Source organism: Sarcophilus harrisii, chromosome 4, assembly GCF_902635505.1.
Source record: "Sarcophilus harrisii chromosome 4, mSarHar1.11, whole genome shotgun sequence".
Lineage (NCBI taxonomy): Eukaryota > Metazoa > Chordata > Mammalia > Dasyuromorphia > Dasyuridae > Sarcophilus > Sarcophilus harrisii.
The window spans coordinates 251,657,409-251,682,982 of NC_045429.1; the positions used below are offsets into that span (position 1 = coordinate 251,657,409).

A 25,574-nucleotide genomic window follows, 5' to 3' on the forward strand; every position below is an offset into this window, starting at 1 on the left:
ATGTTCATATTTAAACACACACACACACACACGGCAAGCATAATGGGTTGTTAGCTATGAATTTCCTCTTAGAAAAGAAAAAAACTTTTGTGAATCAGGATACATGAATCCCACTGTTCATAGTGACAAGTGATTAACCACTGTTTTTATAACATTCTTTTTTTATACTATTACTTGAGATTGTATTTTAAATCCCCAAATATAGGTTTTTGTAACAGCCATCATCAATCAATACACACAAATTCTGTTACCTAGGCCATAGTGTATATGTGTGTATGTGTGTTATAATTTAAAAAGGTTGAGAGGGGAGGGGAAAAACCCATTTGATCTGCTGCTTGATATACTGTAAGTACCTCCTTACCATGGTATAGTTACCAGTCTCTTCCAGGCAATGACACCATGTTAGATGCTGGCTAAGTATTTTACTTTAGATGCAAGTTCTTTAATTCTCCCACATTGTACAACTAAATTTTGCTGTGGATATCATAAGAAAAGAATGCACATATATTCATGGAAAAGAATGGTTCCAATAACAATACTGCAAATATTCTCTCTACCACAAATGACAACATGGTATAGGAGTCTGGAAGAGAGCTCAGTGGTGTAATAATGTTCTTGAAATGTCAGCTTAATCAACTACAGACAAATCCATAAGGTTATATACAAACATAACTGCATTTAGTGATCAGGGAAATGGTTTGATTCCATCACTATAATCATATTAACCTTATTACCAAAGGTAACAAACCTTTCTTTTCCATACCAAATTAAGAAACAGCAAAATGTTTTATGAAGATAAACTGGTGACTAAAAGAAGGAAATTAATTATGCCCCTTATTATTTAATATAATAAATTGTTATAGTTAATGAAAAAGGGAAAGTCCAGGATTATTATGCCATATGATGCCATAATAAATGAAGCATTTTATGATCTAAATTAAAATATATATCTCCAAAGTAACCCAATTTACTGTGCTTATCTAGTTAAGAAAATTAATCATTTGGAACTTTAGAAGATCTAAGCAAGCACAGTGAACTTAAAGTCTTAAAAGAAAAGAATGAATACAAAACTCTTATTATTAAAATACAAAACACTATATAACTTTACATTAGTAAAGTAAAATTAAAATTTGCAAAATTACACATCTTTATTGGCTAAAAAATGGATAAAGATTAAACATGAAAGAATTGCTACATTTTCTAATGATTACGTGGTCATGTAAAAATAGGGTGTAGGAATAAATTCTACCAATAGCTATAGTAATGCATAAAAAACTCATTAGTAGAAATAACTAAGTGTGACTGGATATGATTAAATTCATATAATACATTCAAATAAGACATCATATAGGCTACACTATAGAAGCTGTTATCTTGGATTCCACTATAATACCAAAAAGTTGGTATAAATTTTAAAACATCCCATTTCTGATACAATTAAAATTATTTTATTCTCACCATTATAGAGCATTTCTACAATCAACACCTCTACAAATAGCAAGAGGCAAAGAGAAAGTAGAGCTCAATATCTAGACACTTTAAGGTCACATAATAAACAACACTTTACAAATTGGGAAGCTATATGAATCCCCAAAACATTATTATCAATAGGCTTCTTTAAGTGATATATGCTGAGATCAGAAGGATGATTTCAGATAGGGTTAGAGAGACTTACATGAACTGATGCTAAGTGTAATGAGTACAACCCAGAGAACACTGTACACAACAACAATATGACTATATGATGATCAACTTTGAAGGACTTGGTTCTTTTCAACAACGAGGTGATTCACATCAATTTCAATAGACTTGTGATAGAGAGAGCCATCTGCATCCAGAAAGAGTACTGATCACAACAGCATTTTCACCTGTTGTGGTGGTGTTGATTACTTGTTTGTTTTTTTCTAATTTTTTTTCCCTTTTTGATCTGATTTTTCTTGTGCAGCATGATGAATGTGGAAATGTTTAGAAGAATCACACACGTCTAACCTATACTGGATTGCTTGCTGTCTAAGGAAAGGGGAATGGGGAGAAAGGGAGAAAAATTTGGAACACCTTTTACAGAGGTGAATATTGAAAACTATCTTTGCATGTATTTTGAAAAATAAAAAATTATTTTTAAAAAGGGGTGGAAGTGATATGTTGAAAATATGTTGATAATGAAAACAAAAAGTTTAGTATTAAATGCTGGACAAAGAACCCTACCTCCACACATCCATGGAAATAGATGCTATTTTCATCAGGGATAGACACAAAGAAAGTAAAAGGAATGATTTATCGTTATAAAGTTCAGCAAATGGAAAAAAAAAAAAATCCCAGGGAGACAGAAAATAGCATCCCTGCTTATGAGAGACAACAATCATATAAGGCGGCCTCAGGATTCATCACAGGAATGGAAAATTCGATAAAAGGAAATTTTGAACTGCTGAAAATTCTTGGTACATCTGGAAAAATAGTAAAGAGATTTGTGAACAGTGACTAATAAATTAGATACAAAGGGTGAAGTACTAAAATCAACTCATAACCCCATGTCAGTAAGGTAATTAGGTCAATTTTATACATGCACATATGTATATATATATGTATAGATCAACAGATAAAATGAATGTGGAAAAGTAGATGTGATCTATATAATCTAAATGAAATAAGGTCTGTATAAAGTAATCAGTGAATAGAAATATTCACAGAAAAATAAATTTCAAAGACCCAAAAAAATATATTGGTATCTGGTGGAGATGGTGCTTATGGTGCTTCATTTTATACATGACATTTAAAGTATCTATTATGATACTACTAATATTTTTAATTTATTTTTACAAAGATGAAAACTATAATTTCAAATTTGTTAACAGAAATTTTAATTCAATTCATTTTGTCTCTTATGAAGGATTATGTCATTTTAGTATGCAGTCATTCAGACTAAAAAATCATTGAATAATCAGTTCAATTTCTTATTTACAATATCATACATACAATATCATACAATGGCCCTAAATGAATTAAGCTACTTGGGAAATACATTATTGAGTTTATGTCACACTAAAATATCTTGTAACAAATTATGGGTGTTGCTCAGTATGTTCAGTGCTTCTTACTAAGTGCCTCAGATAATATGAGCAAAACAGAAAGATTCACAGTGATAAGATTTCATAAGCTCAAAATAATTTACTTTCTGGCAAACCTCCCCCCCTTCCAAATTTCTATTTTTTTTCTTAGTAAGTAAACAAAGGTACTTAGCAATAATCTAACAGTTCAAGGCAACATAATTACTCCAATAGAGAATAATGTCAAACTTAGAATAAACCTAGTGAATGAGTTAGGCAACTTTGTGCATACTGATATTTTTTAAAAGCTGCCTTGAATGTCCAGTTAACTGTGCCAATAAAAAAACTCAAGAAGCTATTGTAATTAAATGAGTTTTTTTTTTAAACCATCCTAAATGCTACTTAAGTTAAGTGGGCTATTAAGGCAAACCATGTATAATAGCAATATATCAAAGGAAAAATCTAATTGTGTTAGAGCTCAAACTGTTTTGATATACAAAAATATCTGACACAAAATAATCCTTTTAAAGGAATTGCAGGGCAGACAAATATAATTCTCTTGACCATAATGCATATTAGAATATTGTTTAAATACTTACTTCTAGAGAATATTGAGTTATAGAGGTGTTATAGAGACTAACAGTGGCAAATAAACTTTAAAAATATTTACTTACTGATCAATTGAAATTCCCACACACTGGCCTAGGAATGTCTAATTCTAATCTCCAAATTTCTGAAACCAGATTTAACAGAAAAAAAGGAGGGAAGCGGAAGCTGTTTTGGTAACATGAAAGTAACAATGCTATTGCTTATAAGGAAGTTTTTCAAAGGTAACGAGGATATGTCATCAAGTCAGTGAATACAGAGAATTTTGAATGTTGGGAGGGGAGGGAGAGACAGGAATGAAGGAGATGGAAAACATGTTACATACCCTGAAAGCAGTTGTTGGAATAGTAAGGACTCCATGTAGCTAGTTAGTAAATCCTATAAGAAAGAGTTAAGTTTTAATCTGTGTAAACTCTGCCATAAGAGCTTCTGAATGTAATCAGAATTGAACAGTCATGGCTTTTCTCTCCAGGTGAAAATTGGGTCTTTTAAGTGAAAAGACTGAGGTGGATGGATGAAGATTAGATAGACAGACAGATAGATACATATATGTAAAGACAGACTGTCATGCAAAGGTTCCTAAAAGACTCTTCAAATAGTCAAGTTCATTTACATCATGGGCCTACAAAGTCCTTAGTTCTCTTCCCCTCACCCCTATTAGGAGTGGGAGCAAAGAGAACTCTTACAACATATATATAGTAAATCAAAACACAAATCACTGCACTAGCCATGTCCAAAAAATACAAGTCCAATTCTATACATGGAACACTTCTCTATCAGGATAGGTAGCTTGTTTCATCATTAATCCTTGGCAATCACAGTTGGTATCATTACATCATTCAGAGCACATAAATCTTTCAAAGTTTTCCAGTCTTACAGTATTATATAAATTGTTCTCATTCTATTCACTTTATTTTGCATCTGCTCATTTAAGTTTTTCCATGTTTCACTGAAATTGTGACAAATATTAATCCTCTGAAACCAAATAATATAGAACTAGAGCCAGTGTCTCCAAGGTCCTTGGGATAATGGTAAACAGAATGAAAATCACAAAGGCTGTGACAAATAAATTGCTAATAGAATACTAGAGGTATTCAAGAACACCTGGATAAATCAGAGGAATTTATTTAGATGATTAACCTTGGAAATTACAAATTTATCTTTAAGAAAAATAGAAATTACAAGTGTACCTTGATGGTATTGAAATTTCCAGAAAAAAAAAAAGAAAGCTCATTCTACTTGGATAATTTTTCCCTCAGGAGGGACCCTGAACTCAGGGAGGAGACAAGACTTGCTCAGTGCCTAGAACAACAGATGAAATACTGTGCAAAGTCTGAATGATTAGTTTTAATGAGGCCAATAAGAATGTTCTGAACGCAACTGTTAGTTCAGTTAGGATATTCCCAGATTAACAGAATTAAGGAAAAGGAATACCCAGATTTCTGATTCTAAGTCAGTCACTGACAGGGAGAACTATAGCTAGCAGAACTGTGGCACTTTATGGCTATTCTTGGAAAGAGGCTGACCTGGAAAATTAGAGAATTTAATCAAGAGCAGTTTTATCACAAGATATTTTTACTAGTAAAATATCAATATCCATATTCTAGGACCCATAGGCCTTCTTTGAACCTTAAATATGTTCCTGTGATAAAATGAGGATCAAATTAAGATGCCATTTATTAAAACTGAAACCAAATTCAATATTATTTAGAATATATATATATTTCTGGTTTGTATAACTGAATGCTATGAACAATATCCCTTATTTCCATAGTTCATGAATGTGTACCTCCTCTGTGAGTATCATTTATTTTATAGACTTTATATGAGACACAGTCTAATGGAAGTAGCTATTTCTGGAATGGGTTTCTCTTAAAAGATAAATAGTATAAGAAGTTTGTAGCCAATGATGAGATTAATGATGCAGATCTTTGCAAAAGATCATGTTACTCATAAATGAGAGATTAATGGAACACAGCACATTAATGACATTTCCTCATATATACTTATCTTAGTAACAGTGGTTGCCAATAAGACATTTTGATAGACAACGAAATCGCATTATAAAAATAGCATCAAGCTCCATCTTTGAAATCCAATCACTGCAATGAGGTCAGTTTGGCAAGATTCAAATTGAGTCCTACTTCCAAAAATAGTTTCATGGATTGGAGAGTGAGATGAGCTCTTGGTAATCTGATGATCTCATGAAAACCTAGGAAGGAATTTTCTATGTCTAGGATGGATTGATGTTTCCAGATATAAAACATATAGGTAATCTTCTACACTTGTGAATGTAAAGATTTCCTACAGAGAATGTTCAAAACCTTTCTTTTTCATGCTAAACATTTTTGGGGAGGGAACAAGGCAATTGGGGTTAAGTGACTTGCCCAGTGACACATAGCTAGGAAGTGTTAAGTGCCTGAGACCAGATCTGAATTCAGGTCCTCCTGACTTCAGGGCTGGTGCTCTATCCACTGCACCTCATGCTAAAATTCTATCTCCTAAAGACCATTATGATTTTAGACTACTCTGAACTTCCTTGGGATCAGAAATTGAAAATAACAGTATAATAATGTCATAGAATCCTTATCCAAGACTCCTCTAGCATCCTTGCCCCACAAAAGACAATAACCACCTGGAGGGAGGGGGAGGGAAAGCACGAATCTGCTCAGCATTTCTAATCTAGACAATAACAAACCTATTTAATACTTAAATCATATTATACCTTAGAATGCAAGCATCAATTGTGTCACCCCAGAAAGTCATGTTCTACAGATAAATTCCCACTTAAAAATCCTACATAAAATTGGGGTAGCAAAATAAGGAAAGAGTTTAGCAATTTCACTGAGGGTGTTCCTGAGTTTTTATATGCCCACAGTTCATCTAGAACTCTGTATTAGACAATTTTGACATTAATATATTAGAATCTCCTGTGATGTGCTTTATGATCAGTTACAATGGAGGTGAAGGTTGTTAGAAATACATCAAAAGAGGTTATCATAATCTTCTTTGGCAATATCATCTATATTCATAATGATTATATTTATTATACCATCAAAAAGCAACAAGTAAGATCTTTTGTTTTCTCTCACAGAGTAATACAAGAACTGAACTTTTCATCTACAGCATCCCAGGTCAAAGGATTTGTTACATCTCTGGGAGTAAAAGTTTCCAAGTGTCATTTGCTGTATACTTTATTGTTGGGATACGGTAGCCACCTGCCAGTGGCTGCTGGAAGTCTAACTCAGACCTGTAGAATGGATCTCCTCATATGAGAGGATGATGATGATGATGATACAAAGATATTGAGAGGCAGCTGCGTCCTCTGTCCTCTTTCCTCCAATTTATTTCATTCCCAATCCACAAGGAACATCTGCATCAGCAAAGGCCGCCCTGCGACTCCTTCAAGTGTTATGATTCACAGCTGTGGAGGCTCTTGGAGAACTGACCTGCCCCCCTTCACCTAGTCATGGTCCTTAACAATTTCCTGTTTTTTTGTTTTATGAGACTGATTATTTTCCCCCCACAGCATGTTCAATAAGTTTATACATCCACATGCTAAAGTATCTGAGTCCGCATGCTAGGGAGTGCAACCAGCACTATAGCAGGTGTTAAAGCTTGTGAGATGTTATGGAGGCAAACTTTCAAATGGAGAAGAAGACTGTAATCAGAACAGGCATTTTTCATAAGTCTCTCATCAGTCTCCTGGCTTGGCCCTTTGATGTGTTGGCCCACTCTATCACATCAATGATTTTTTTTTTTTGTTTTCTTTTGGGGGTTTTTTTTGGTCTCAATAAAACTCTGGATCTAGTATCATTTTCTACTAGAGTATGAAACCACATTAATCATAGAGTTAATAGAACATGTCACAATGAAATCAGTCTCATTAGAACCTGCAGCCCAGGACATCCATTTCTCTTGAGGTAGAATTTAGCTTGAAGATCATGATCCTTTATGTGTTGTTCATTTGTATCTCTACCATCAAGTCCTTTCCTTAAGGGTCAGGTTGGAAAAGTGAAGTGGCCTTGGCCACTAGGTATATATACTATGCTTAGTAATGCAGGATGATGGGCTATTAGCAGTATCCTTAAAGATTTGACTGATGAAGTTTCTTAGAAAAGAGATAGGATAGTATACCCAAACATCTGTTGAAGGCAAATTCCAACTCCTCTAATTTATCTTCAGATCATGCAATTATCATATTAGATTCCTGGATCTATTCTCTTTATTCAACAGGTTTGCAAAATTAGAAGAGAAAAGGGAAAATAAATAGCTCTCATCATTACAGTAAAGAAATCTGTAATAAGTCTTGAATTTCCATTTCATTTTCTTTTTTTTTCCCCTCCACAAGAAGTGATATTCCAGCAAACCAAAAAGTTCCCTCAATTCTCAAAGAAGGAAAACTTAAATTGCTTCTGAGCTTTAATTCATGATCCATGATAGCTTAGCCATACCTGACCAAATGTGCAAGACAAATATTATTCTTTTGATAAGGTTCTAAAGAGTAGATCTCTCCCATATCACAAATTTCTAGTGGATGTAAAAGTTATTTTAAGTAAGGTGTAGAGAGGATGAGAAGACCCTCATAATGTAATGATGGATTATATATGTTTTAGCTGTGGCTATTTCTGTCCATTTCTGAATTTCTTAGTTGATTGATTTTCTAACACTTTTCTAACACTAACTCAATGAAAAAGGGAAAAACTAATGTAATTTCTTACAGTTCTTGTGGTAGAAGCAGCTTTGTTTAATAGGAATGAGAACTAGTACATCTGAAGAAAATTCTTGAGTATTTAAGCATTCTTTACCAGTTACTGGTCCAGAAAAATTAAAGAAAAAGTATCTGTACTATTACATTAAATTTCAATTAGAGATGCATGTCCTATGAGTGAACAAGATACATTAACTTGAAAAAGAATTATTAATACTAAAAAATGAAATTCCCTGGCAAAGAGATTATGGAGGCTTGGTCCATTATTATTCAGTCCCCCACACCTGGTCTTTACTAGTAACCAGGGGCCCTAACTCTTAAAAAGAAAGGACGGAGGAACAAAGAGATGCTATGGTACATATGTCTGTGCCTATACCACACATCACATTTTTTTTGTTTGCCAAGTACAGATCAAAATGGACAATTTCCTGGCCCACCACTAGGTTGGTCCCATTCTGGGAACAGGTGAGACAGAAAAGCCACTGGCATCCAGGAAAAAAACAATAGCAACTTTGCTAAGATTAGAGAAAATGGCAACAGAAGTTTACTTGGGGAAGGACCTAACTGTCTCATAACTATTTAGGGCCACTACTGTTTCTCTCCCCCCCCCCCCCACTCCACCTCCTTAAAAAAAAAAATGGAGAGGATATGGTCAGCTGTTCAGACCTATGGAAGAAATCAGAGCAGAGAGCTTTCTACCATTGTAGGATATACATTTAGTTGATGCATCTTCCCAGTGACAACATGAGGTAGATAGTACAACCAGTGAAGACTGATTCCATTTTATGGACTAAGAAACAGGTTCAGAGAGGCTAAATATCTTATTCAGGTCACATATTTCTCTGCTCAATCCACACAAAAAAGAGGGAGGGACAAAATTGGTTTAAAGAATTGGGCTAAGATATAGATTGACTTCCTAGATCATGGAAATCTAACTGGCAAGGTCACCATTTTGTTCTTATAAATGCGGTTCCCCATAGTAGGAGTTGAGTGACATAATTAAGTAGCCATAATTAATACTTACATCTGGGAGAGGGAAGTTATGGAGTTGCTGTCTAGTTAAATTGTTAAAGAAATGCATAACAATTTATGGAACCCCACTTCCTAATGAATACTTATGTCCTTTTCCTCTTTATCTTAGGTGAAATATGTCCCAAAAAATAATTTCTGATGCTCTAGGATTGGAGACCTCAATCTTACAAAGTATCTGATGAAAACAATGAGGAAAGAAGAATAGGAATCAAAAGGCTTGAACCAGTCTTCCATTTTCCCCTTTATTTATATCAACTTCAAGACCTTCAGGAAGGACTTACCTTAATCAACTTGAAATCTTGATATCCTTACTGGAAGGGTAGCAGAGGGAAAACTAACTCTAGAGAAGATTCTGGGTGTGCTCCTCTCTCATAGCCCACCTGAGTGAACTACTCTGGCAAATCTCTGAAGATCTCTTATCACCAAATCCTCCAAAGCAGAGTGAGTGTTAACTAGTTTAATGACTGGATTTGCTCTTATTCTTGGAAAATGCCATTTTAAATGAAGAAATGGAAAATGTCATAAATAAAAAGCAATGTACTTACATTAATATGAGAAGTACTAGGTTCTTCATCATCACTACTAACCAGATCAATATATTCAAGAACAGGTCTCAATGGTCCTTCCTGAAAAAGAGACAGAGAGACAGAGACAGAGAGACAGAGAGATTGACAGAGATAGAGATAGGGAAGGAAGGAAGGAAAGAAGGAAGAAAACTTACAAATCAGTTAACAGTTCCTTAAATCAGAATTTCTGACATTAATTAAAGGCTTTTTTGGCTGAAAGGAGCAAGGGACCAAGATTAAGAGGAAAAACCCACAAGTGCCATGCAAGTCACCGGTAAGAATTCATGCACAAAAAGATATCATAAAACTCACGGAGAATAAATAGAATCTTTACAAATAAACTGAAGCCATGTTGATATCATTCAAAGGGAGGAAACTGCTATATAGCAAACTGCTATGTGGATATATTTTTTCATCAAGCATGAAAAGTTGTATTGCATTAGAGATCTGTCCTTGATACTACCATTCTCAATCATTCAGGATCTAAACCTTAAGAATCATCTTTGCCACAAAATTTCTATAATGGGGAAAGCCATTGGGACTATATAGTCACTGAAGTTTTTGCAGTTCTTAATCTATGAATCTCTATCTTTGCCATGCAACCTCCCCTCCTCCACTTTCATCCCTCCCCTCCAGTTTATGGCACTTTTGTTTTTCTTTACACAATGAGATGCTAGGCATGACAATTTTCAACTCTTATTCGTTTTTGACAAAGCAATTGGGGTTACATAACTTGCTCAGGGTCACTCAACTAGGAAATTAGGTGTTTGAGACCAAATTTGGACTCAGAGGCGCAGGTAGGTGATGCAGTGAATAGAGCACCAGCCCTGAAGTCAGGGGGACCCGAGTTCAAATCTGATCTCAGACACTTAACAATTCCCAGCTGTGTGACCCTGGGCAAGTCACTTAACCCAATTGCTCAGCAAAAAAAAAAAAAAAAATTGAACTCAGATCTTCCTGACTCAAAGGTCAGTGCTCTACACACTGCACCATCTAGCTGCCCCAACAATTCTCAACTCTTAAAATGACTTACCAAGGTTGATTAATTAGTCTCATTGTAAGAAATACTGTGAGAAAACTGTGGATAAAAAAAAGAAACTGATGCTTAAGGTTTGGGGTCAACATATAATCTCCATTGTTGAAGGGAGAAATTACTGTAAAGACTGCCTTCCTTGTTGCCATCAGCCACAACTGCTTCAGAAAGCAGAAAAATAAATAGAAGAATCCTAGGAATGACAGCACTCCCAGACCTCCAGTCCTCATAGTCAACATCTGAGAAAGAAACTTCTTTGGCGAAAGAGCCTGCCATGCCAATTGCCCTTTAAGTCACGCTCACAGGGAAGGCAAGCTAGCCTAGCTGAAGTAGGAAGGTATCCTGAGGAAAAGATAGGAGACAAGGTGAAGTAGGCAAATCAGACTACTACTTCCCACTTAGACTGTGATAACTAAGACAGCCCAGCCCAGGAGTCCTGCAGTCACAGGTACTGAAGACTAAAAAAAGAAATTTCTTTATATGACCAAAATCATTGGCACAGCTAAATGGTTCAACATCAGAAAATGAAAGGATTTTAACAGTGTAAATGGTATTAATAAAGAAGAGGCAATACTATCTGTTTTACCAAATGTACCCTAAAAACCACTGGATCTTTCCATCTGACTTATAATTGAAATCTTCCATATATTATCTCTTCCATTAGAATATGCAAGTGCATAGATAGCTCTTAATAATTGCTTCATTCATTCATTACAATACTACTAGAATAGTAGCAAGTCATAAGTAGTAATAATTCATTCATGTCTCTTGTTAACCCCTTGAGAGATTCTGAAATTGTAAACTTTTTAGACAGATATTGTAAGTCTAGTCTTTTAACATCCCAAAAAGGGATGGTCCTAATTAAGGACCATTGAATTAAATTTCTTAAGTTCACAAGTGTCAAGTCAACAAGAGAACCACTATTTCCAAGGGCTTTCTCCAAAGAGAAGTTAACCTATCCTATCTTCCATTGTCCTGCATCCATTCCAATCTTTCCTTCTCCTATCTACTCTATACACCAAGGAAAAATTCTTTAATCATGTCATTACTCTACATGAAAACCTATGACTTTTTGAGCAAAACTGGCTCCACAGTATACAATTTTATTTTTGACTACCCATGGTATTCTCTGTTCTGGTCACAATAATGTTTTCACTGTACTGTATTTGTCATTTTTATTCCTGTTCTGTGGTGTTGTTTCATGAACAGTACCTTCTTTTCCAACTATCGAAATTCTAATCACTTCAAAACCAAGATTGAGTACTATTACTCTCTTTCTCCAAGAATTTCCAGATACCACATGTGCAAAAATGTTTGTAGCAGTCCTTTTGTAGTGGCAAGGAACTGGAAAATGAGTAGATGCCCATCAGCTGGGAAATGGCTGAATAAATTACAGTATATGAATGCAATGGACTATCATTGTTCTATAAGAAATGAACACATAGATTTCAGAAAAGTCTAGAAAGATTTATATGAACTGATACTAAGTGAAGAAGAATCAAGAGAACATTGTACACAGCCACAAGAAAATTATGTGATAAACAACTGTGATTAATTTGGCTCTTTTCAACAATGAGGTGATTTAAGGAAATTCCAACAGACTTGTGATAGAAAGAGCCAACCACATCCAAAGAGAGAACTATGGAGTGTGGATAAAAGCATAATATTTGTTATTATTCTTAGTTTGCTTAGTTTTTTCTTTCTCATTTTTTCAATCTTTTGATCTGATTTTTCTCACATATCATGACAATGTGGAAATATTTAGAAGAACGGTACATATAGCAAGACAATTGTATAAATATGTATACGTGTATTGGATTTAATATATATTTTTTAACATATATTTGATTACTTGCCATCTAGGGGATGGGGTGGAGGGAAGGGAGGGAAAATTTGGAACACAAGGTTTTGGAAGGGTCAATGTTGAAAAATTATCCATGCATATGTTTTGAAAATAAAAAGCTTTAATAAAAAAAAGTATCTTTGCAAGAGTAAAGAAAAAGAAAAATAATTACACATATTTAGCCTACATACATTGCATTACCTGATGTTTAGGGAAAGGGAGAGAAGGAGAAACATTTGGAATATACAGTTTTGCAAGGATTTAAGTTGAAAACTCTTGGCATATATTTTGAAAAATAAAAAATTATCATAAATAAATAAATATGAGGGGAGGGGCGGCGGGGGGGGGGGGGGGGGGAGAACAGAATTTCCAAATACATTGTTCAACCTTTTCTCTGAATTACTGTGGCTTGGGTGCTGTACAATTTGAATAACAAAATACTTTGCTTCACAGTGTCTTTTATTCATTCAAAGTTTCTGAGGTCTTTGAAAATTAGATAAACAAGCTTGCATTCGATTTGGTAGGTAGTAAGGGGGCATTCTAGGGTTTTGAAGAGAAGAAACAATATAAGAGCATATATTAACTTCAGAGATACAAAGACAAAAGCTAAGAAGTACTACCCTCAAGGAGCCTACTACATTCAATTGGGAGGAAAATACACTTACACAAATAAGTAAATACAAAATATTTACAAAGTAAATTTAGGAGAGCAATCAGTCTCTTCAGTTGAGCCTAGAAGCAACCATGTAAGCAAATAAATGGCTTTAAAAGCCAAACCACAGACTTATTTTATCCTAGAAGTAATAAACAGAGAACCAGTTATTGAACAAGGGAACTGCAATACAGTTCAATTTATATTTAAATTTAAGAATATCTATTTAGCAGCTAACTGTGAAACAAAGTAGGATACTGTAGTATCCTATACTATATACTATAGTATATTTCAATACTTCAAGCAAGAAGTGCTAAGGACCTAAACTAGGGCAGAGATTGGATGAGTGAAAAGAAAGGAATGGAAGTAAGAGAGAGTATTCAGAGATATATAGAAGCGCCAAAGACTTAGCAACTGATAAAATTTAAGGATCTGAATAAGAAAGTAAGTAGATTTTAAACCTAGGTTTCTAGAAAATGATATTAATTCTTATTTAGATTGTGCTTCCAGCCTTAAACACTTAACACTTACTACTATATGACCCTGGCCAAGTCATTTAATCCCAGTGGCCTCTCAAAAACAAAACAAAACAAAAAAACCCCAAACCAAAAAAGAAAAACCCCAAACCAAAAACCTAGATTGTGCTTTAAGATTTGCAAAGCACTAAGTAAGCTCTTTTGTCACAAATTCTGCAATGCAGGTGCTATTATAGTCATTTCATTTGTTACAACTGGGTAAGGGAGGTGGTGTTATTCTCTTTTAAAGATTTAAACAAAAACAAAAAAACTGAGGCTCAACAGGTTAGACTGACTTGCTTTAGATCTGAATTCATTTCTTTCTCAAGTCCAGGATTATATCCACTATATCATTCAAAAGAAATTGTCTTCAACAGAAACAAAAAGGGGAAAGAGGGAATAATGAGTTTTGTTTCAGATATGTTAACTTCAAGTCAATCATTAGAAATATACGATTGATAGGCTAAGGCAAGAGAGGCTATAAGAAATAATGAGCAGGATGCTTTCAGAAAAACCTGGAAAGCCTTACATGAACTGATGCAAAGTGAAGTGAGCAGAAGCAGAAAAAAGTCGCACACATTATTAACAATAATATACAATGATCAACTGTGAATGATAGCTATTTTCAGCAACATAAAGATACAAGACAATTCTGAAGGACCTATCATGAAAAGTGTTATCCCACCTTTGAAGAAAGAAGCAATGGAATCTGAACTTTATTTTTCTTGTGGTCTTTTTTGTCTGTTCTCTTTCATAGCATGACTAATATAGAAATGTTTTGAATGACTACACACGTATAACCTTTATCAAATTGTTTGTCTTCTCAATGAGGGGAGAGGTAACATGGAAGATAATTCAGAACTCAAAATTGTGTAAAAAAAATCTCTCCCAACATGATTCATAAAGAAATGTGTATTTCATTGTTGGTGGAACTGTGAATGGATCCAAACATTCTGGAAAGCAGTTTGGAACTATGCTCAGAAAGTTCTCAAACTGTACATATCCTTTGTTTCAGCAGTGTTACTACTGGGCTTATATCTCAAAGGGAGGAAAAAGGACCCACATGTGCAAAAATGTTTGTGGCAGCCCTTTTTGTAGTTGGCAAGAAACTGGAAACTGAGTGGATGCCCATCAATTGGAGAATTGCTGAATAAATTACAGTACATGAATATTATGGAATATTATTGTACTGTAAGAAATGACCAGCAGGATGATTTCAGAGAGGCCTGGAGAGATTTACATGAACTGATGCTAAGTGAAATGAGCAGAAGCAGATCAATATACACGGCAACAACAAGACTATACAATGATCAATTCTGATGGATGTGACTCTCTTCAGCAATGAGATGATTCAAACCAGTTCCAATTATTCAGTGATGAAGAGAGACATCTACACCCAGAGAGAGAACTATGGACCACAACATAGCATTCGACTCTTTCTGTTGTTGATTGATTGAGCGCATTTTGTTTTCTTTCTGTTTTTTTTTTCCCCCCTTCTTGATCCGATTTTTCATGTGCAGCACGAATATATATGTATACATGTATTGGATTTAACATATTGTAATATATTTAACATGTATTGGACTACCTGCCATCTAGGGGAGGGGAAAATTTGGAACAGAAGGTTTTTCAAGGATCAATGTTGATGCATTGTTTTATAAATAAAAAGCTTTAATAAAAAATTTAATTTAATTTTAAAAGAAGAAATGTGTATTTTTTTTAATTATGTATAACCAGAAAAGAGGGGGAAGGGAGTTAAAAAAGGCAAAGAGGAAATAAGCCCTTCCCCTTCTCTCTCTTACCATGTATATATATGTAAACATGTATATATACATATACACTCAGAACTGAAAATCATCCACATAAATATGTGACAGCTGAAAATCTATGAAAGGTGCTGAGGTCATTGAAAGCTCAGGGGAGTTGGGGAGGAAAGGGTGAGAAGTTAAAAAGGGTGGAGATGGCTCAAGATAAAATCAGGATGGATATACCCACAAATAAGTAGACCACAGATGATAATCTTAGCAAAGAAGACTAAGGAGTGGTAGGACAGGCAAGAGACTAACCAGGAAAGTGTCATAAAGTCCTAAGAATGTGCATATAGGATAAGGTGATCAACAGTGTCAAATGCTACAAAACAATCAAGAAGGTTGAGAACTAAGATTCAGTTATAAACCTTTTGAGAAGAATTAGTGAAAAAACTGGAATGGAACATGGACAGAAATTAGGCTGAGACCATCATCTAAAATTATGAGCCACAATAAATTCAAAATAGGCATTAGACCTAAATAGTAAAAACCATCTTTAAAAGAGAATTGTATCTTATACCTTTCATAGGTATGGCAATAGGGGGTGAATTATTTACAAAACAGGGGACAAAAACAATTATATAAAACAGATAATTGTACTTACATGAAATTGAAAAGTATTTTGTAGGGGGAAAAAAAGTAATGAACCTAAGATAAAAAAGGAAATGACCAATTGAGAGTTAAAAAAAAAAATCTTTGCATTACATAAGAGATTGATACACAAAATATACAGGCAACTATTAGAAAAATGTAAGTCTAGAAGTGATTTTCCATTTAAATGGCCAAAGGAGATAAACAAATAGTTAATAATTTGCAATTCTTTTGAGACCATCATTAAAAAAAAACTGATCCAAATCACAAATTCAAAAAATGAAAATCAAAACAATCCTAAGGTTTCTCCTTACACAAAGAAAATTGACGAAGATGATAAAAGATGAGAATAGTCAATACTGGAGAAATTATAAGACACAGCTACACTAAATGATTTCTGGCAAAGCTGTGAACTGGTCCAATGATTACAGAATGCAATTGGCAATGAAATTGGCATATCCCCAAGGGCTAAATGAGAAAGAAAAAGTAATATATACACCAAAATATTCATAGCAATACTTTTGTGGCAGCAAATTTCTTTGCTAAAATAGATACCTATTAGTGAGGGAATCCCTAAACAAATTGTGGTACATGTAAAAACCAATTAACACAATTTATAAGAAACAGTGAAGAATGCAAACAATATACACAATGACTGTAACAATGTACTTGATGAAACAACTGAAACTGAAGGCTATAAAATTACCATTGTCAAATTTGCCCCCAACGGTCTCCGGTGTTCTTTTGACCATGGTTGCAGAATACTGCATGTTAGACCATATATATATATATATATATATATAAAGTTTTGCTGAATTTTTCTCGCTTCCTCTATTTTATTCTCTGGTTTATAAGAGAGTGGGGAGAGGACAGTGAAAGATTGGAAAATAAAGGTGATATAAAAATTAAAAGACACCAATAAAAACTTATTAACAATATAATTGATAACTGAGGAAAGGAAGGGATAAGGAGAAAGGACAATTGCATAAGGAAACTGTCAAAATAGTTTAAAAGGACAGAAATACAGCGATTCACTTTGGACCGACTTCAGAAAATGGAACAGAGAAGAGAAAATAGATGATTTCAAAGGGTTTTGAGTATAAGAATGGAGTGGGGGAAGGGAGTTCACAATTCTCAATAAAGCATGAGAAAGAAAGAAAGACTTTTACTGGAGAGAAGAAAAAGAGGGGAAAAAAAGTTGGAATAGTTACTTTAGGGAATACTAAAGGAAAGTCAATTTGGGAAGAAAATTTGCTTTGCAATAGTGAGGACTTAGACAGTACTGATCTAATCAGCACAACTTAATGACTTCTATCAGCACATAATTAAGAGCAGTGAAGATGAATGTTGAGGTTAAATATTTAGGCTGGTGTTTAATAAGTCATCATGTGTTAACAAGACTAGGGGAAAAAGGAATGTCAGAGTTGACATGTTTCTCACATATATGTGATGTAAGTTTGTATCTCTGATACATCTAAGTGCCTATATCTGGATTCAAAGTGTATAATGGTCTCCCTTTCTGAAAAATAAAGTAATTTAATAATGAAATTATTTGAAGTAATGAAATGTTCCAAAAAGAAATGGAAGTGAGGAAAGAATTAATAAGGAAATTAGGAATTTAAAGGGTCCTAAACTGATATTAAGAGGCTGGAAGAATGTTACATAAAAGAATAAAGAGAAGGAAAAACAAAGTTGTTAGAGGGAAAAACAAAGTTGTTAGAGCTAAAAAAACAAAACAAAACAAAACCATATTTAAGGCTCTTCTTGAAAAGAAGGGAGTGAATGTTCTAAAGTGATTTTGTTTGCAAGTTGCTTGCTTTAAAAAGAATGATATATAATAAAACCACCAAAGTAATCAGGTAAGAGATCATCTAATAATAATCAGAAGAAAAAGTGAAGACCAGGAGTAGTTGGTGATTCTCAACATATTGACATTTTTAGAATTAAACATAAAAATAAAAAAACCAGTTGTCTTCTTAGGGATGAATCCAAGAAATAAAATTTGTCAAAACTCACCAAAATTTGAAAGGTATCCTTCAAAGACTATGAAGAGGCATAGGTGAATTTTCATTACTGTTGAGCATTAAAGAAAAGGATGTAGAAGAGAAAATTTCACTTGGGAAATGACAGACTAAGATGGGCTAAGAAGGTAGGATCTAAAAACAAGATTGGGGATTCTAATCCATGACTAAAAAAATAAGAATAACAATAATCTCTCAATTAGAAATAAAGCACATCCAATCAATTATGGCTGGAATGAATTTGCTAAATATAATATAATCAAAGTTAATTAAAATAAATGTTAAGGTACCACTGATTCAAATCTACATGACCAGCAAAGATGACAAAAGGGAAAATAAAAATTACTGGAGGGGATATCAGAAAACAGGCAGTATTGATGGAGCTATTAATTAGTACAGACAGTTACCATGGAAAAGATTTTAAAATGATGCCTCCAAAAGTTATTAAACTGTCCTTACCCTTTGACCTTTGAACCAAAGAAATCAAAGAAAAAGGGAAAGGTCCCATATGTACAAAAATGTTAAGAGAAGGTTGTTTTGATGTTTTGGTATTTCTTTCTCCTTTTTTTTTTTTTTTTGTCATAGCAAAAACTCCCCATAAACTAAGGATATGTGGAGAATGGAGAATGACTAAAGAATTTATGGTTATACAAATGTAATGGAATATTATTTTGAGCCATAAAAAAGAGGTGAAAGTATCACAAAAACCTGGAAAGACTAGTTTGAAGTTTTTGTTTCTTTTTAGCAATTTGCCTTTTCTTTCTCTAGTTAATTGCATTATATATATAATATATATACACACATGTATACATATATATACACATTTATATATATATATATATATTTGTTTAATGGTAGGTATGTGGAAAGAGGGAGAGAGGGAGAAAAAAATAATTATATAACTGTTACATATGTAAAAAGAATGGCAAGTTCTACATAATAGATTTAGATCTACATAATAGATTTGCAGGTTTATGTGCAATCATCTTGTTTATTATACTTTATTATGGAAATGTTTGTTTTATTCCATAAATTAAAAATAAAATAAATATTTTTGAATATTATAAATTTAAATTTAAATATTTAAATCTTTTAAAAGACAGAACATAACCCAGGAGAACAATTTATACAATTACAATATAGTTGTAAAGACATATTAACTCTGAAAGAATCTAAACTCTGAAAGAGTTCTGACCAACTATTATTCCAGAAGACTAATAATAAAAAGCACCCTAATTGAGGATTTTAAGTTGCAGAATCACACATAAACTTTCATTTTTTCTTTTTTAATCTTGTTTTCCAAATTCTCTCCTTCCCTCTAGCTCCATTCATTAAGAAGGCAGATAACATGACCATTCTATGTGAATGAATATTTCTATTACTAGCCCATTAGCAACAACAATAACAACAAAAAGCAAGCAAGAAAAATAAAGTGAAACACTATGCTTCAGTCTGCATTCATCAATTCTCTCTAGGACATACATTTTTCAAACATGACTCATGTGGGAATTGCTTTCCTTTACTATTTTTTTTTTAAAGGTTTTATGAAAAATATCCTTTCTGTGAAGAAAAGAGTTGGGAAGGATCGGCAAAACAAAAGCTGAGGAAAGCATTTTTTAAATGTACATAAAACAACAGAGGAAAATAAAAGGAATAACAAGTAAGCAGGACAGCTTTCAAAGTTATATACTATATACTATATAACTATAGTTAGTCATCACACATCCTTGGTGTTAATATATACAATATATTATTATGACCAAGAGGGATTTATACCAAGAATGCAGGGATAGTTCAATATCAGGAAAAATGATCAGCACAATTGACCACGCATCAATTACAAAACTAACAAATTACAATTACATCAATAGATGCAGAAAAAACTTTTGACAAAATATAGCACCCATTCCTATTAAAAACCACTAGTGATACCTACCCAACAAAATTGAGTGTAATCCTTCAGAGAAACAGGTGGTCATTCAATAAAATAGAGGATTTTCAAGCACTCATGATGAAAAGACCAGAGCTGAATGGAAAATCTGATTTTCAAATATAGGACTCTAGAGAAGCATAAAGAGGTATTCAGGGACCAGCTACGCCCAGAGAAGTAATGAACTGAACTAGCTATACCCAGAAAAAGAACTCTGGGTGATGACTAAAAACCATTACATTGAATTCCCAATCCCTATATTTATGCCCACCTGCGTTTTTGATTTCCTTCACAAGTTAATTGTACAATATTTCAGAGTCTGATTCTTTTTGTACAGCAAAATAACGTTTTGGTCATGTATACTTATTGTGTATCTAATTTATATTTTAATGTATTTAACATCTACTGGTCATCCTGCCATCTAGGGGAGGGGGTGGGGGGTAAGAGGTGAAAAATTGGAACAAGAGGTTTGGCAATTGTTAATGCTGTAAAGTTACTCATGCATATAACCTGTAAATAAAAGGCTATTAAATTAAAAAAAAAAAAAAAGATATTATCCCTTCATATTCAGCTCACACCTGTGTCTATCTATACTGAGAAAGGAATAAGGATTTTGAAACTCATTAGAACTTTCTCAGTATAGATAGACACAGGTGTGAGCTGAATATGAAGGGATAATATCTTTTTTTTTTTTTAATGATGAAATTAAGGAATGAAAAATGAATGTACTGGGAGAAAGGAAAAGGGAAAGGGAAATATGGAATGGTGCAAATTACCTCATTAAAAAAGAGGTAAGAAAAAGCTTTTGTACTGGAGGGGAAGAGAAGGAGGAGAGGGAAGAGGGGAAGTGAGTGACCCTTACTTTCCAGAATTGGCTCAAAGAAGAAACAGCACACATACTCAATATGACTATAGAAATCCATCTTACCTTGAAGGAAAATAGGAAGAGAATGGGATATGGGAAAGAGGGAAAGGCGATAAAAGAGAAGGCATATCGGGGGAGGGAGTGGTCAGTACCAAAACACTTTTTAGGAAGGACAGGGTGAAAAGAGAAAGAGAATAAATGAGGGGGAGAGGAAGGGGAAAATACAATTAGCAACAGTAATTGTAAAAAAGAATTTCAAATTTACTTAAAAAAAAAAAAATATATATATATATATATGCCATACCCCAACTGATAACAGTCAAAAGATATGATCTGTGCCCAAAGGGCTATAAATTCATGCATATTCTTTGACCTAACAACACCACTCCTAAGCATGAATACCAAAAGAGAGTTTAAAAAAAAAAAAAAAAAAAAGAAAGGAAAATGACCTATATATACCAAAAAAAAATCATAGCAGCTTTCTTTTTAGGGCAAAGAAACTGGAAACTGAGGGGATGTCTATCAATTCGGGAATGACTCAAACTGTGGTATGTTTGCAATGGAATATAACTGTTCTATGGAAAATGATGAGCCAGATACTCTCAGAAAACAAAGCAAAACAAAAAATCCTGAAAGTCCTCTATGAACTCAAGCAAAGTAAAATGTACTATATACAACATAATAGCAATGTTCTGGGATGACCAATTATAAATGACTTTGCTATTCATCCATGATTACTCTGAAAAATTCTATCCATTTTCAGAGAAGGAATTTATTTTGTCCGAATATAAACTGAAGCATTCTCTCTTTATCTCTCTTGAGAATTTTTATTTTCATTAGAGTGGAAGATCTATGTTTTCTTTCACAATTTGACTTCTTTGGAAATAATTTGTATAACTTCATGTGTTTTCTTAAAAACAAATTTAAATTTTTGTTGTTGTTGTTTTGAATGTAACTGAGAAAAAACATTAAATAATCATGTATTCCCTGGGGAAAACAAAAACAAAAACGACCCCCCCCCAAAAAAAAAAAAAACTAGTTAAGTATGGAGTTTTCCTTAAAATAATAAGCAGCAGCATCTACCAAAAACCAGCAGCAAGCATTATGTATAATGAGGAAAAGCTAGAAACATTCCCAATAACAGAGAGGAAACAAGGATCACCACTATTATTCAATATTGTACTGTATATGTTGCTTTAGCAATAAAGGAAGAAAAAGATATTGAAGGAATTAAAGTAGGCAATGAAGAAACAAACTATCACCTTTTGCAGATAATATGATGGTATACTTAGAGAATGCTGGAGAACCAACTAAAAAAATTACTTGAATCAACAACTTTAGCAAAGTTGCAAGATATAAAATAAAGCCACATAAATCATCAGCATTTCTATATATTACTATACAGTAGCAAAAGATAAAGAGAAATCCCACTTTAAGACCACTGAATGGTCTGTACCTCAAAGGAATCAAAGAAAAGGGGGAAAAAAGACCAGTTTATTCAATAATACCAATATCTTTATTTTGTGATGGCAAAGAACTGGAAATTAAGGGAATGCCTACTATTCAGAGGTACCCTGAACTTGTCTTTTTGAGGTGCTTTATTTTCCAGAAACACTTGATCCAGAGAATGCAGGAGGCCCTAAATGTGTCAAAGATAACCCCTACTTCCCCCCTCTCCCAGACAGAATTTCATCCCAAACTGAACTCCTGGTATTTCCTTGGGAATCAAGATAGTGATCAGCCACACTGGGAATTTTGCTTGCACAGCTGGGACCCTGTAGAAATGTAGACCATCCAATCTTCAGAGTCTAGCAATTCCTAAGGGAAAAAATTCAGTTTTTGTCAAAGTGTTGCTCCTCCCTTCCAGAGGGATTTTTGTTCTTTTTCCACCTTTCCTGAACTTTCCCCATCCCATGCTACATTTCTTTAAGTGGAGTTTTGTTTTCTTCTCTTCCTTTTGTCCTGTCATCAACATGCAAACTTCTGTATGGATTTGTGTACTCCGAGTTCCTAGTGCATGTTGATTTCTCTTGTAATAAACATAGCTTTCACATAAGTTTCATGTTGTGATTACCTGTTGACACCATAAATTGAGGAATAGCTGAACAAGTTGTGGTATATTAATGTGGTGGAATACTATCGTGCTTTAAGAAATGAAGAGCAGGATGGTTTCATGAAATTTCTTCTTATGAGAATTCATGCAAAGTGAAATGAGCAGAACTAGAATACCATACATAGTAAAAGCAACATTATATGACTATCAACTATGAATGACTTAGCTTTTCACAGCAATACAAAGATCTAAGAAAACTCCAAAGCTCATGATGTAAAATTCTTTCCATCTCCAGAGAAAGAATTCATGGGAGTCTGAATGCATACTGAAGCACACATTTCTTAGTGTATTATTTTTGGGGTTTTACAACACGGTTAATATGTTTTGTACAACTGCCCATGTATAATCTACATAAAATCTCTTGTCTTCTCAAGGAAAAGGAAAGATGAAGAGAATTAGGAACTCAAAACTTTTTTTCATTTTTAATAATAGCTTTTAATTTTTTTCTTTAAAAATTTTTTATTTATACTTTATTTTGCTTTTAATTTTCAAAATATATGCAGAGATAGTTTTCAACATTCACCCTTGCAAAACCCTGTCCCTTCCTCTAAAAAGCAAGCAATCCAATATATGTTAAACATGTGCAATTCTTTTATAAATATTTCCGCCTAGCAGGCGGCATAAGAAAAATCAGCTCAAAAAGGACAAAAATGAGAAAAGCAGCAAAAAAGCAAACAAACAACAAAAAAGGTAAAAATACTATGTTGTGATCTACATTCAGCTCCCATAGGCTGGGATTGAGATGGCTTTCTCTATCACAAGTCCATTAGAAAAGGCCTAAATCATCTCACTGTTGAAAAGAGCCAAGTCCATCACACTTGATCATCACATAAGCTTCTTGCCAAGCACAATGTTTTCTTGGTTTACTTACTTCACTCTCAGCATCAGTTCATTTAACTCTCTCCAGGCCTTTCTGAAATCATCCTGCTGATCATTTCTTATAGAACAATAATATTCCAGAACATACATATACCATAACTTATTCAGCCATTTTCCAATTGATGGCATCCACTCAAGTTTCCAGTTTCTTGCCACTATGAAAAGGGCTGCTACAAACATTTTTGCTCATGTGAGTCCTTTTCTTTTTTTTATGATTTCCTTAGGATATAGACCCAATAGAGATACTGCTGGATCAAAGGATATGCACAGGATATACATGCAAAGGATATATTAAAGGATATGGCCCCTTGGGCATAGTTCTAAATTGCTCTCTGAAGGATTATATTCTAAAGACACAAAGGAAACAATTCAAATGATAAAAAGAGAAAATTATGAATTGCCTGTGAATCCACTTTAATTTAATAAATAAATAAAAACATAGATTTTATTAAAAATACATGTGTAGAATATGGTATGACCAAGGGATATATTATTTGTCCTACTGCGTTATAATATTTTTATCTATACTAGGGAAAAGACAAACATCATCCTTACCCAGTTTATGGTGGATGACAAAGCTGAGAGATAACTGACACAGTGGATGAGAGTTAGGATCCAAAATGACATTAAAAGGCTGGAACATGTACTGATAAAATATAATAAAAATCAAAAGGGATAAATGTAAAATCTTAAAACTGCATTTAAAAATCAATCTCACAAGTGCAAGGCAGAGGAAAAAGCAAGGAACATTTTATCTACAAAAGTTCTACAAGTTTTAGTGAACTTTTAAAAAGTTCAATGAGTAAGCAATTTGATATGGCAGAGTTATAATTTCCAGGAATAAAGAGATAATTAACAAGCATTTATTAAGCATTTACTGTGTGCCAAACACAGGATTAAGTGTTGGAAACATTAAAAAAAGGCAAAAACTTAGTAGCAAATCAAGCAATTCAGAGTCTAGTAGTAGAGACAACATGAAAGTAATTATAAACATACAAGATATATACTAAAGAGATGAAGGGTAATCTCAGAAGAAAGACACTTTCAGTGGAAGGTGGATGGGAAATAGCTCCTGCACAAGGTGGGCACTGAGCTGAATCTTGAAGGAAGTCAATGAAGCTAGAAAACAGATGGTAAGAGCATTCCAGGAACAAGAGACAACAAATACAAAGGTACTGAAACAGAAGATAACTATTATGTTGAAGGAACAGCAAGTAGATCATTGTGGGTAGATCAAAGAGTATGTGGAAAGGAATGAAGTATAAGAAGACTAAAAGGTAGTAAAACCAAAGTTATAAAAGGATTTAAATGGCAAAGAGCAGTTTATATTTTATCCTGGAGATAAAAGGGATCCACTGAAAATTG

At 33.7% G+C, this 25,574-nt stretch overlaps 1 protein-coding gene across 4 annotated transcripts in view; it reads right to left on the minus strand.

Moving 5' to 3' along the window:
• The window catches only part of ZNF451 (zinc finger protein 451), a 106,566-nt gene that overhangs the window by 66,047 nt on the left and 14,945 nt on the right, over positions 1 to 25,574 (minus strand). For all 4 annotated transcript variants that reach the window (XM_031964698.1, XM_031964695.1, XM_031964697.1 and 1 more), the window contains exon 3: positions 9,939 to 10,019. In XM_031964698.1, coding sequence (XP_031820558.1) covers positions 9,939 to 10,019 — 81 coding nt within the window. The remainder of the gene's footprint in view (positions 1 to 9,938; positions 10,020 to 25,574) is intronic.